Here is a 14,106-nt window from a genome sequence, read left to right on the forward strand (position 1 = left end):
TCAAAAAACGATTCTCAAAAATGAATTGTGTAATAAAAAAATTGACCTCATTAATGCAATAATGTAAGTATGGTTTCATGATGAAGTAATAAAAAAAAATATATAGTACACTGTTGCCAATGTGGACTATTGTGTACAATTTGTAGTTGATGCAATCGATGCCAAATCATGTATAAAAAGTGATTAAGAATAAAGGAGGGCGTATTTTAATTACTAAATATTCACAAATTGTACAAGTATGATTTTTTTTCTAAACAAAGTAACTTCTTATTAAATAACATCTGGGTAAAGTAACAAATCAGAAGCAGTTATTATAATCTTTTTCTTCCTATTCTGCATGATTGTTATGTAATTTCATAAATCTAGTTAAAAGTATTTTCCTACTAGTTACCTTTTCCTCAACTTATCTTTCAATCTCACATTGCCTAATCAGGCCACCTCTACCTCTATTATTTGTGGATGATAAAATCACCATAACCTTTTAAAATAGGCTAAAAGTAACTAGGCTAACTAAGAAATTGAATTTTTTAAGATTCATATGTTCTAAAATCTACATAAAAATAATATATGTTACCTTATGCAGTCTTTTACAGAGAATCAGGATCATACCTCTGCCATATTCTACAGAATTTTTGTTATAATACCATGATTCTAAGCAATATGAATATCTTTACTTTTTCATATTATCAGTTTTATTGGTTCAATGTCCATTTCTTTTTCTTTATAATCTGAGCTAAACTCTTAATCTTAACATACATCTTACATCTTCAATTATATATTAACCTACACAGTGTGTCATTACTACCAGTATAAAATAACTAATACCCAAAATACTATTAAAATAATTATAATAGTTTACCCATGTTTATGTTCAAGCCTTTTCAATCTAAGTTCAGAACAAGATAACTGTCCAAGACCCATCAAAAGACCTGCTAATGGACCATGCGTCATATCAACACGTTTACCTTCATAATCGAGCCTAATAGGAACTTCTGGGGTAAATACAAAACTCCTGAAATCAGTAAATACATTCAATCTTAATTTTTTAAGTCTTAGATGCATACATTTTTAGTCTTATTTTTAATAAACATTACAGAGTAAACAATTTTTTATATTGCGACTAACAGTTAAAATTACTTAACATTATAATTGTTAACCCTTCGCGGGTGGAAACTCATGAGTCTCTGAATGTGACCGGCTATTTGTCTTCATGTAGTTACATATGAATTCCAAGAGATGGCAGGAGATGTTCTTTTGAGTCAGAAATTCCTGATACAACGTGATTGGAAACCATTTTGCTTCAGTTATTAGATGAGCTCAGTGACCGTGCGTATGTAACAAGTCATGCATTATTTTTATTTTGTTTTTTGCTCATTTTTAAGTAATTTTTTTAAAGTGTTCCTTCCAAAACTTAATTTTTGGCTTGCTTCATTTGAATTCAAACAAAATTTTCTAGACAAAAATTCAGAAGGAAATGAATAAAAATATTTATATTACTATTATAATAAAACCATATTAAACTATTCCCTGCCTAGGTGCACTTACTTCTTTAAAAATTGTTATTATATTACCATCAATGTTACTATTATTATTCAGTGTCTTTGACATGAAAAGAACTCAATGTAAAACATAACCAAAATCATCACCTATAGTTTGCAAATTCTAGTGCGCTCAGTGAGACTTTTGCAGTTTTTGAGTAGGCTTTTTTTCGAGAGATAATTTAACAGTGTTCTTTAATCAGATTTGTGGCAGAATTCAGCAAATACACAGGGTATATATTGCTTTTATGCATGAAAGGATGTTTTAGATTACTTAAATAGTTTTTGCATGAACTTTTTTTTTTGAAAATGTCTTCTGCCCACAGCCATAAAACATCGCCGCCCACAAAGGGTTAACTTATGATAACTCACAACAATTTTTTATAAACTACAAAAGTTTAAAAAAATCTCAGATTTTGTAATTTTCCACAAGATAAGTTTGGTCTTTTTGTTATACAGTATGAGAAAACTGCAAATGTAGTAATAAAACAGATAGGGGCACATCCAACCATTTGAGCAGAATATTGAACTATACACTTATTACAGGATAATGTTTTAAACTACAGGTATACATTAAAGACTGAACCTTAACCAATACCAACGGTCAAAAATCACATCAACATTTCTGTACTTTTATCAAACATTTATCATTTATAAAAAAAAAATTAGTTATATACAACCTTAATTTTATGGGGTCTCCAGACTTGCTAGATATGGTTGTTATTTAAGTTAATAGAAATTCAATTCATAACTTAGCCACCTCAGTTTAAGACTGAATTAACAGATTCAATAAAGTACCTGAAAAAGATTGGTGAAGATGATGTAGATGATGATTTATCATCAGAAGAAAGAGAATTTTCTTTTGATTTAGAATGTGGCTCATGTGATTCAACAGACATGACTGGAGCTTGTGCTGAACAATGCGGTACCAATGTTCCTTCAAATTCACCTGAAAGAAAATAGTATTATTAAATTTCTGAAAGCATATTACATTACATTTCTATATACAACTACCTGTATGAAGATTATATATATATATAGTTCAAATAATTTTAGTAAAGATAATAATTTTATACTAGACTATTATAGTTTAAATCATAGCGCAGAAGCTGTAAAATCAGATCTTTGTATGTGGAAATGAAAGCATCTGAACATATAATCATAAATTTTACAGATGCATTTGCTTATTTTGAAAATGGTCCCTTAATGTCACAAAAAATCTGAAAAGCTCACAATGAAAATGGATAAAAAGGAGAGTCTTTTGGTTTAGAAAACTGGGTGCAATCAGCAGAAGGTACTCTTTATGAAGGTATACATGATGAACCAGAAAATGCTGATTTTACAATATATGAAAGTTAGATTGAAAATAAGTGGCAATTTTTCTTCAAAACGCTTTACTATTCATTTTTTATGAACCACTTGATAAATGAAAAATGGATAAAAACAGCTCCATTAAATGCAACATAAATCATTATAATAAACTTACATTTGTGAACTCTCTCAACCCTTCTACATAAAAACTGGATTGAGGCAAGGAGACGGCCTCTCACCACTCCTTTTTAACTGCGCCCTCGAATTTGTCATGAGAAAATGGTATGAAATAAATCCCAAAAATATAAAAATGGGTACTAAGAAAAACTCCATCACACTAAATTGCCTAGGATTTGCAGATGACCTCGCTCTTTTAGCAAATAATATTCAAGAAGCCAAAACACAAATCATGAGCCTTCAAAACCTAGCACAAAAGATAGGGCTTCATATCTCTTTCGAAAAAACTGAACTAATGGCCATAGATCCTCTGGTAATAGAGCACATTACGGTAAACAATCAGAAAATTAAAATAGTAAAACAATTTAAATATCTAGGGGAAATAATAACTTATAATTTAAATGAAAAAGTGACATGGCAAAACAGGACAAATAAAATGATTAAATCCCAAAAATTAACTTGGTCAACATATAACAAAAAATGCCTTTCTGTAAAACAAAACTTAAACATTACAAAACTGTAGTACAGCCAGAAGTCACCTACGGAAGCGAGACCCTTTTCAAAATCACTCAGAAAAACCGAATTGAAAAAATTCTGAAAATAGAGAGGAGAATTGTCAGAACGTGTATCGATAAAAAACACCAAAAAGAAGGCCAATGGTGGATTGTGCCAAATGAGGTGGTGTATCGAGAAATAGAGCCTGTTACTGATACTATGTGGAAAAAAAGAATCTCTTTCTTTGGTCATCTCATAAGGACACCGGAAACAAGACTGTCAAGAAATATCATTGAAAAGCTCTGGTTCCAAAAGCTAGAAGTAGGATGGATCAAAGAAATTAGAGAAGATATGAAAGAATTGGGAATTTCCCTGACTGACCTACAGAATAAAACTGGAAAAATTACAAAGCTAAAAGACAAAAGCATTAGATTTAAACAAAAGACAGACAAATGACAAAGTACAACGAAGAGGGTGTTTACGGATAAAGAAAAGAAAGTAAGATCTGAACGGATGAAGAAATACTGGGCAGCTCGGAAGAGTAAAATAACACGCTTTTCTCAGAAAAGATCCAACTAAAATTGACTTAAATGGCCCCATGTTGGCCGTAAAAGCATAATAAATATAAAACTTACATTTACAACAAAAATATTACCTTAAGGAAAACTGAAAAATTATTTCATTGATAACTACTTATGAATTTATGCATAAATAAGTTATAGTTTACATTTCATATTATCATCATCACTGCAATCTTGATATTAGCTAACATTACTTATTTTTGAGATGATAGTGTTTTAATATAAGTTCTTATTTTATGTTGTAAAAGTGTTAAAGATAAACTTATTTGGAAGTAAGAATAATAAATTTAAAAACAGACATTTTATTATTTTTACAACATAAATGAATAACTGGTACTAAAGAGTAATAATAATATAAACCATAGACTCATTCATTACTATCATTCATTGTAACTATTTGAAAGTAATGTAATGTGCAAAACCTGTTAAATATCCAGGAATATTACACAAGTACAAAGGCATATTTCAGGGTCACGAAATGGGCTGGTTGAAACGGAGCGCAGGGCTAAGTACCCAACATCGTTTATTAGGAAAACGACATAGCTCCAGACCGGTCAACTACCCAATTCTCTACCTCCCTGAGGTGTGACCCGGGCAACGCAAGACCTACCAGGTGGTGCGACCGACAGAGAAGGGTGGGGGTCATGTCTAATGACCTTTTTTGAATCAAATGCGGCTACAAAGTGAACACCATAAGATGTGGCTGCGACGTCATTAACACCTTAAGCACTGATCCCAACAGTGTCATGAAGCCTTGGATTACCACGACTGGAGACCACCGGTGAAAAAAAGAGAAAGGTCGAATTTTTGATTATAGGCAACACGAAGACATCAAGTCAAACAAACAAAACCTTTTAAATCCAGACAGGTTCAAAAGAATGGATTCATGCTTTATGGAAATGATGGTTGAAATAAATAACACTACCCCGCTGGGCATTAGCCTTCGAGTTTTTGATCCCGGGACGTCCACTCGTGGACGGATCAGAGCTTGAGATGTTTCGGGGGCGAGCAAAATGAAGCATCCAATTGGACCCAGGATTTTACGCATTGGCTCATAGAACGTGGGTAGCATGAACGGAAAGAGCTACCAACTGGAGGATGTGATGAAGAGACGCAGATTGGATGTTCTGTGTGTCCAAAAAACAAAGTGGCGTAACCAAGCAAACAAGACCCGTTTTTTGGATAAGAACACAAAGAAATTTTAACTACACTATCACGGGCTCGAGAATCATCGAAATGGAGTCGGCATCATACTCTGTCGAGCTACAAAACAACATCGTCGATATTGAAAAAGTCAGGCTCTTGATAACCCGCCAGTGAAGAAACGAGGAAGACCGAAGAACACTTGGTGTAGGCAGTTGGAAGATCGACGATTGAAACATGGCTTGACCCGGCAAGAGAAGGACGATAGAATGAACTCCAGAATGACACAGACGTTTAATGAGACCAAATTGAATTGGAATTTTACTGTTTTACTGCTTACCCTGGAGACTTTTGTCTCACAACAGGAATTATATATGTAATATTAGTCATTATGTATATTAATAAAGCAAGGAAGAGAGACAAAGGCATATTTCAATAAGGAAATAGTCTTATAGGATCTTAGAAAATGAGAAATGAGCACAAATGAATCAACTAAGAAGATTTTAATTCTAGATGCATTCAACCTCGTAAAAAGACATGAAATATAATTTTTGTTTCCTAGCATTACACAAATAAACTTTTTTAAAATTATACACTAATTATTACACTAAGTATAATTTGATATATTTATCTTAATTTTGAATTGCAGTAAACTTTTTATGCTATTTGTGTAGTAAAGTAACGGAGGACAAACACTTGAGTGTCTGTACTCAAATGTAATAATTTTTCTTCATTTTAATGTTTTATTTTCCATGTATGCACGTGCAAATTTTCTGAAGACATAGTAAACATAAAATGCATAAAAAAATCCTACCTAAAAATTTATAAAAAAACAGCTGCAATAGATGGGTATAATGGTTTGTAAATGATTATTTTTAACATCTGATTTCATTAATTCTAGGTTTGATTTTAACTATATTTTAATTCTTCAATTATTCATTTCATTAATAAATAAGAGGAAAACAACTGTAATTAGGCATAATCTACAGCAATTAAATTCAGTCATGAAAATATACATTAAAAATAAAATATAAAATAAAAATAATAATATTTTGAAACATACTATCTTCTTTTGCAATTCCAGAAATTTCATTACAAAATGTCAACAGAAACAAGAGCGAATCTTGGTCTATGTTAAGTCGAAGAGGAAGCATTGTAACTTTTAAGCAACATTCTTGAACATTCATTTTTGGATCCGGACGAAGATGGACTGCTTTAATTGTTATCTGAAAAAAGTAATACACTTTTAATCTTTTTAGTGCAGATTTTTATGGTAATGTGTCTAGCTACCAGAGCAGGCTTTTAAAAAAAAATAATAACATACCTGACTTAACAAATCATTTGTAATAATTTCAATTATTTGTTAAAACTTCACTCTATTTTCAGTGCGGTAAAATGATTATTTATTGCACAACTAAGAAATATATATTACAATAATACATGGTTTACTATTCTGATATTTATATTTTTGTAATATCTGTGGCCTTCTGTTTTGGTTTGCATAACATTCCTTATGTACAGATCAAAAATTAATAAAATAGTAAAGATCAAAAACTTATAAATAATATTACAACAATAACTATAAATATATTCAAGCAAATTATTTTGAATTTAATGGAACCTGTTATACACAAGAAAATGTTTTACTCATGGGATTTCCCTTATCTGCAGGAATTTGAGAGTAGAATAGTCTACGGCGTAAATCACATATATAAAATTTTATTACAGGTCAGATACATGGATGATATTTTAGTTATACCAGTTATAAATAACGAACATGAAGTAATTTTAAATAAATTATATTTGTATCCTAAAACATTAAAATTTACATATGAAATGGAAAATAATAGAAAAATAAATTATTTAGATGTAAATATTAAAAAAAATAAAAACAAATAATAACTGGAGTATATAAAAAAAACCTGCCTCAAATGAAATTATTATAAACAAGAATTCTAATCATCCTTGGTCCCAAAAACTTAGTGCAATAAAATACATATACGATAACAGGAATTGTGTAATAAAATAAATAATATAGTTATAAAAATGGATATCATCCTTTGTTAATTGAGAATATACATATAAAAAAAATATAATCCAGAATTTTTCAAAAACATAAACATTACTACATTAATACCTAAAATATAAAAATATTTATATAAAATATTCTTGCACAAATAAAATGATAGAAAACTAGATTGATGCATATAATGATAAAAAGTATAAGCCTGCTTATAAATCTGATAAACATGTAATAAAACATTTAAATTAAAACAAAAAAGTAAATATTAATACAATTATTTCAGTATTTATAAAATAAAATGCATTAATTGCGAAAATATATTTATATTGGTAAAATGAATAGGTCCTTTAAAAATAGATTTAATGATTTTAAAAATAAAAAAATATAACTAATAATATAACTTTAAAAATCATAATATAACTAATTTAGAAAAATTGTATAAACATAAATTTAGCCTTATAATCTGCAAACAGAATTTGATGGGGACATTCTTATTAAAATTATTTAAGTTGGCATACAAAAACAAGATATTGATAAATTAATAGTTACTGCAATATTTTTTCAATCTCTCGACTAAAAAAATATTTGTTCTGAGTTTTTACATTTTATTAATAACAATTTTTACGAAATAAAAGTAAAAAGATAAAATTTAATGTGTATAAATATAAACAGATGAAGAATTATTAAAAAATATCACTGAAGATGGGCTTTGGCCCGAAAATGTTTTGAACATAAAAAAGTAAAGGTTCTCTAATTCTGTACTTTGCGGAGGCTGAAAAAATATTATATATACATAGTTATTTAATGTACAGAGAAAAAAGAAAGAAAAAGAAAAAGGATTATAAAAAATTTAATCTACGTAAATTAATATATATGCCTAACTTAATATTGGCGAACAGCAATGGTAGCAGCTCAAATATCAATGGGAGTACAGTATACGTACACGTTTGCTCAAGCGTCACTCCCACCACATAGATGACCATATATGACATAGTTCTCTCACCATAGCAGTGCTATGGCCAGACCACTTGCAGGCTACAATAAAAGAACATGCACAAGAGTGAATTATCAATTCATCGACCACCACCTGTGAAGACCAAGAAGAAGATTGAGAAAGACAGAACTTTTCTGGCCACCTCAACATGGGACCTCCTCATGGAAGCCAATATCCCTGCCGGAGCAGCATGCCTGGCCAGCCCGCTAAGGGAGCTGCTGGATGCAGATGCTACTTTCACGCTCCAGCACGCTAGGCTCAATCGCCCTGGCTGGCGGTCTCAGCAGCAGGATCCGGCCGAGTGTGGAATCACTCAGGGAGAACCACCTTGGCCACGCCGGCGAAAGACAATTGATGCCGATCTGACACTGTGGGGGAAGATCGACACTAACCTAACAATGTGGGGCTCTGGGGCCATCACTGTCACACTGTAGTGGGGACCCAACTTCCGCTGAGGGGAAGCCTGATCTGATTGCAATGGATGAGCCGCAACTCCTCAACTATAGCCAAGTTAACTTCGCCATAGACCAGCTTCCGAACCCAACAGCTCTTCTCAGAATTAACGCAAAAAACAGCCCTTTTCAGGGTTACCACAAGGTTTAAATTACAACATGCTGTCGCAGCCATTTGGTGACTATATGTGTATGTGTGTGTGTGTGTGTGTGTATGCATTTAATAATAAAAAATTAACCAACAACAAAATAAGAGAAAAACCTAATATCAAATGTTGACTTTCATGTGATCCTGCATCATCAGTAGGTACACAATTCTATAATTAAATCAAACAACTAACAAAAAACTTAAAATTTAGTCACATTAATAACCATAAATTAAAACAAAAAAACAATGCAACTCCATTGCCATTATTGAAATGATGTAAATTTAAAACATCACACTTCCTATGTTCATTATCATTGTTGCCAACCACTAAAATCTACCATGTCTTCAACTAAAACATCATCTTCAAACACAATCTCATGGTTTGTCATTCTATATTTGTTTAAATTTATAAATATAATATTTTCCAAGTAAATTAATTTTTTATCGTTATTACAAACCTACAAAATTTCTGAATTATTTTTTCAATTAGTAATACTATGCTTACACTGCAACAAATAATTGGCCACTTAACAAACCTCTTTTTCTGTTTCTGTAAGTATTACAATTTTCTGTAAACCCTTTTTTAAAAGATCTGTTAGTTTTACAAATATAAATTTTATTACATTTAATACTGTATATTCTCCTTACGTCCTCTATCAACAAAACCATTAAATACTGCTATTAGTTTTATTTCATCTACTTCTTTTTTTCGTTCATTTTTATTGGTTTTTTGTATAATGTAAAGCTCTAAAAATCAGGTTTTTATAAGAATTAATTTTTTGTGAGCATAGGTGATTAGAATTTGCATGAATTGTAAATACTATTGGGGGTTTGCTGTGAACTGATTTTCTATATTTTTTATGTTTATTTCAATTTCAATATCTAAAAATATATATTTGTTATTTTCCATTTCACATGTAAATTAAAATTTTTTATTATAATTTGTTAAGTTTATTTAAAATGAACAAAGATTAATTTTTTATATTTCAGTTATAAAAGATCAAAATATAATCTACATATCTTATCCATAATAATATTTGGTATGTACTGTATAAACTATTATACTTGCAAAACTGTTTATAAAAATCTCGGACAAATTGCAGAAATAGGTGATCCCACTGGGAATTCTTCTGTTTGTGAATAACAGTTTTACTCATATTCAAAGTAATTTTGAAGACAAATATTCCTTATAATGAAGATCAATGCATTAATATACTCTGGGGGTTTCCTTTAAACTATTTTTTATTATTTTATCAACTGGTATACTAAGGTACATGTTTGTGATAACATAACTTACCATTTTAGAATTAAGACTTATCTTTATAAGTCTTATTTATGAATGTAACCATTATTTATACTATTTTTATTTATATTTAAGATTCACTTTTATTCTAAGTATTTTAGCTCTTCAGCTAATTTAGTTAATTTAAGCTATTTAGTTGTTATAGCAGCTCATATATGTATGAGCTGCTATAAAATTTATGTAGGATTAATTATTTTGGTAATCCAGTAAGTTTTGAGGGTGATGGTGTACATGGATATAATCCTAATACTTTATTATCATAATGTATGAGTTTACATTTAGATATTTAATCTTTTACAATTTTTAAATATTTGCTTGTTGGGTCTTTTATTGCTTTAAAAACATTTTCTTCATTAACTTTAATGACAATTTAACATTAACTTGTATAATTATACATAAGTTCTTTATACAATGTAACCCCGCAATAACATGGTTATTGGGGGACTTACGTGACACCCGTGTTATTTAGAGAAGTAAATTTTAAATAACAAAGGGGATCAATTAAAAAAAAAGTAGGCAAAACATCAATCAATAATGGTTTAACAGAAAAAGCCAATATAGTATAATGTGTACTTACATAGAAACAAGTTAAATGCAGAAGATATGATATTTTTCTTTGAATGTAAATTATTTTTTAAAATTAGAAGTTATTGCGTTTTGTTTTGCGGTTGTATGTTTATCATTATAATATGATTTTACACTTTGTAAATGCAATAAATGACTATCATCACTATCAGCAACTTATGTTGCTATCAGCAACACTATCAGCAACACTATGTAGCAACTTTGTTGCTACATCCATGTTATTACACTATTTATATTTTCCAGAACGTCTTTCATTGAGGGTGTAGACCTCTCTGCAACACCTTCCCCTTCTTCCTCTGATAAATTATCGTTAGGTTGTAGAATGGAGTTTACATTTCTTCATCGGTCATGTAATGGGCAACAGGTGTTTGATTGTCTTCTTGAACCCTCTCATTAAGATCACTTACAAATAATTCTTACTTGGTTGAATTTACAATTCCAGTGTGTATTCATCAGTAAAAGTATGAACATTCCTGTTTCAATGTCTTCTGTATTACTCAGTGACAATAGTAATAGAATTTATGTTACTCCAAGCTGTTCCAGCACTATATACAACACTTTTTAATGACACAGTTTTAAGAAATTCTGTACTTGTAATTCTGAGTTATGATAGCAGTCAGTAGCTTTCGTTGGTAATAAGCTTTAAATGTCCGAATAACTCCTCAGCCTAATTGTTAGATCAAAGATATGGTGTTCTTGGGTAAAAACATTACGATTATTTTCAAATTTTTAGATTTCAGCAAGTCAGTAAGCGGATGAGCAGGGCAATTCAATTAGTAATACAGCTTTTTCTTCTAATTTTCAAACTCGTAAATAATTTTTAACACAAGGCACAAATTCGTCGTTAAACCATGTTAAAAAAATATTACAAGTCATCCAAGCATTTTTACTATTTTTAAAAATAACCAGTAATGAACTCATACTAACATGTTTGAAGCAACATGGGCTGGCATACTTGTCAACCAGGCTTCAATTTATGATTTCCTGACTTATTGGCAAACAAAAGAAACGTTACCCTTTCTTTATTCATTTTCATACCAGACTTACTTGATGTCCGCTTCGCATCTAATGTTTTTACTGGCAATAGTTTATAATATAAAACAGTTTCATTACAATTATAAAAATGTTCGTCACTGAAGTTATTCTCTTCTGTAAATGATTGTAATATTGTTTGTGAAAAATGTTTGGCAGCCGTCGCATCTGCTGAACAAGATTCTCCTTCAATATTTACTTGGGCTACGCCATGACAGATTTTCCATCGTGATAACCAACTGCTAAAAGCACTGAATTCTTCTCCGTTGTTTATTTGTTCATGAAAATTTAGTGTCTGATCTGGAAATATTGGCCCTGATTGCGGCACTCCTTCACTCTGTTTTTTCAGAAACCAAAGATACATACACTCATCTACAACATTAACATCACAGAGTCTAACCTTTTTGCGATCATGTCCAACTGTTTCATCTACTGATTCAATAAAAGAACACAATTTATCTTCTTCTTTCACCCAACCACATGTAGTACCTTCAGGCACACCGAATTCCCAGGATAAACTGGCTCTCAAACGACCTGCCTTAACCTTTTCAATAATTTCTCATTTTTCCTTTACAGAATAAGTTTTTCATTTCGACAACATGTTATGCATATATGAATGAAAACAAACACTACAAAATCGAATAAATTAACCAACATAATAAAACTTAATGATACTGATAAACACAGTAAAAGCAGCTTGGAATAAATTACAGTATGTAATAACATTCAGATATTATATACGGTCTTGTACAGGCAGCACATTGATGGTTCTATTGCTGTTACAGGAAATGGGTCATGTGCAGTATATCGTAAGAATTTCTCCTATTACTGTATTAAAATCATAGTTTAGTTTTACTGAATCATGTTTTTGGGAATTCGAAGGCTTTAAAATTGGTGGTGACTAATTGAAAGATGTTATATTAGAACCATATTGTTGACAATTTCAAAGGATTTATGGCGAGTTTTACACCGATATCGAATACAGTGAGTGGTAGGGTGACTAGCATTTCTTCATCCTATTTTATTTTTTCAGATATTTTTTGAGGGACAGGTTACAATCCGCATTATATCTGTATTCAGAGTATATCAAGTCATATCATAGCGGGGCTGTACCAAACTTATTTTTATACATAATAATTGAGGTATTAGTCTTGTCTGATTTTGTTAGTATCAGATCATCATTAATCTTATTTTTTTGTTTGATAACCTCAAATTTAGTTTAGTTATTTGTTCATTATTTTTATGGTTTGTGTTTTTACATTACGGCTAATTATATTTCTTATTTGCTTCTTATCTAAAATATCCATTCTTTCAATATTACATTCCATATCAATTGTATATTTTTAATTATATTATATACGTTATTACCACTTAAATTAAAATTGAAAGCATTTGAAATAATTAATTTTTCTTTATTATCAAAAAATATATTAGTGAAGTTCTTAAAATTGTTATTTAATTCTGCTTCTTGTTTTTGATCACTATTATAATTACTGTTCTGAGAATTAGATTTATTATAATTTATGTATATGGGTCTATAGTTTCCTTATTTTGTAAAGATAAAAAGCAAATAATGCTTTATTACAATCTCAGAAAGAATGAAGGAGTAATTCAAATGATGCTTCATATCAGTTCAATATAAATTCTGTAGTAATAACAATTCTTTGTCACTTTACTTTGTAAACAAACTTTCGGTAAATGTTAATGTATTTATTAAAGAAACAATTACTTTTAATATTAAAAATACATAATATTAATACACACATAATAGATAGATGATTTTTAAGATAAAAAAAAATAAAAACTCAAATATAATAATCATCAAATATACAAATAAATTAATAATATAAATCAAATATAGATCAATTGCATATTGTATACAATAATAGTTGATAATGTACAATTAAATATGATATACTTGCCACACTCATATATTTAAATACAAATGATAAAATGGCACACCAAGGATAACAATAACAAATACTGATTAATTCCACAAAAATAGTCTAAGGGATTATAAAATACTTTAGTACAAAGAAAGGTAAGAGAACTTTTGTAATATTCTGACATAAAGTAAATCTTTTATCATAAAGTTAAGATAATCATATTGCAGAGAATTTACCATATTTGCTTGCGATTGCTTTGGGCGAGTTTCACTAGTATACTGATAAAGAAATTTATTTATCTGAGATGATTTCAGTCTATCCCTTATTTCAAATTCTTGAACTATTAATACTTGCCGAGATGCTTGAACACAATTTTTCCCATACACTTCATAATGAAATCTCACCTGATAACAAAAACAGATATAATAAATAAAAGTT

General features: G+C 29.9%; 1 protein-coding gene across 1 annotated transcript in view; it reads right to left on the reverse strand.

Moving 5' to 3' along the window:
* The window catches only part of Atg2 (Autophagy-related 2), a 173,078-nt gene that overhangs the window by 18,202 nt on the left and 140,770 nt on the right, over positions 1 to 14,106 (reverse strand). The window contains exons 30-33 of the mRNA XM_075367443.1: positions 13,905 to 14,072; positions 6,309 to 6,471; positions 2,337 to 2,487; positions 860 to 1,012 (exon numbers count right to left, since the gene is read on the reverse strand). Coding sequence (XP_075223558.1) covers positions 860 to 1,012; positions 2,337 to 2,487; positions 6,309 to 6,471; positions 13,905 to 14,072 — 635 coding nt within the window. The remainder of the gene's footprint in view (positions 1 to 859; positions 1,013 to 2,336; positions 2,488 to 6,308; positions 6,472 to 13,904; positions 14,073 to 14,106) is intronic.

This window comes from Lycorma delicatula, chromosome 5, assembly GCF_047948215.1.
Source record: "Lycorma delicatula isolate Av1 chromosome 5, ASM4794821v1, whole genome shotgun sequence".
NCBI classification, from domain to species: domain Eukaryota; kingdom Metazoa; phylum Arthropoda; class Insecta; order Hemiptera; family Fulgoridae; genus Lycorma; species Lycorma delicatula.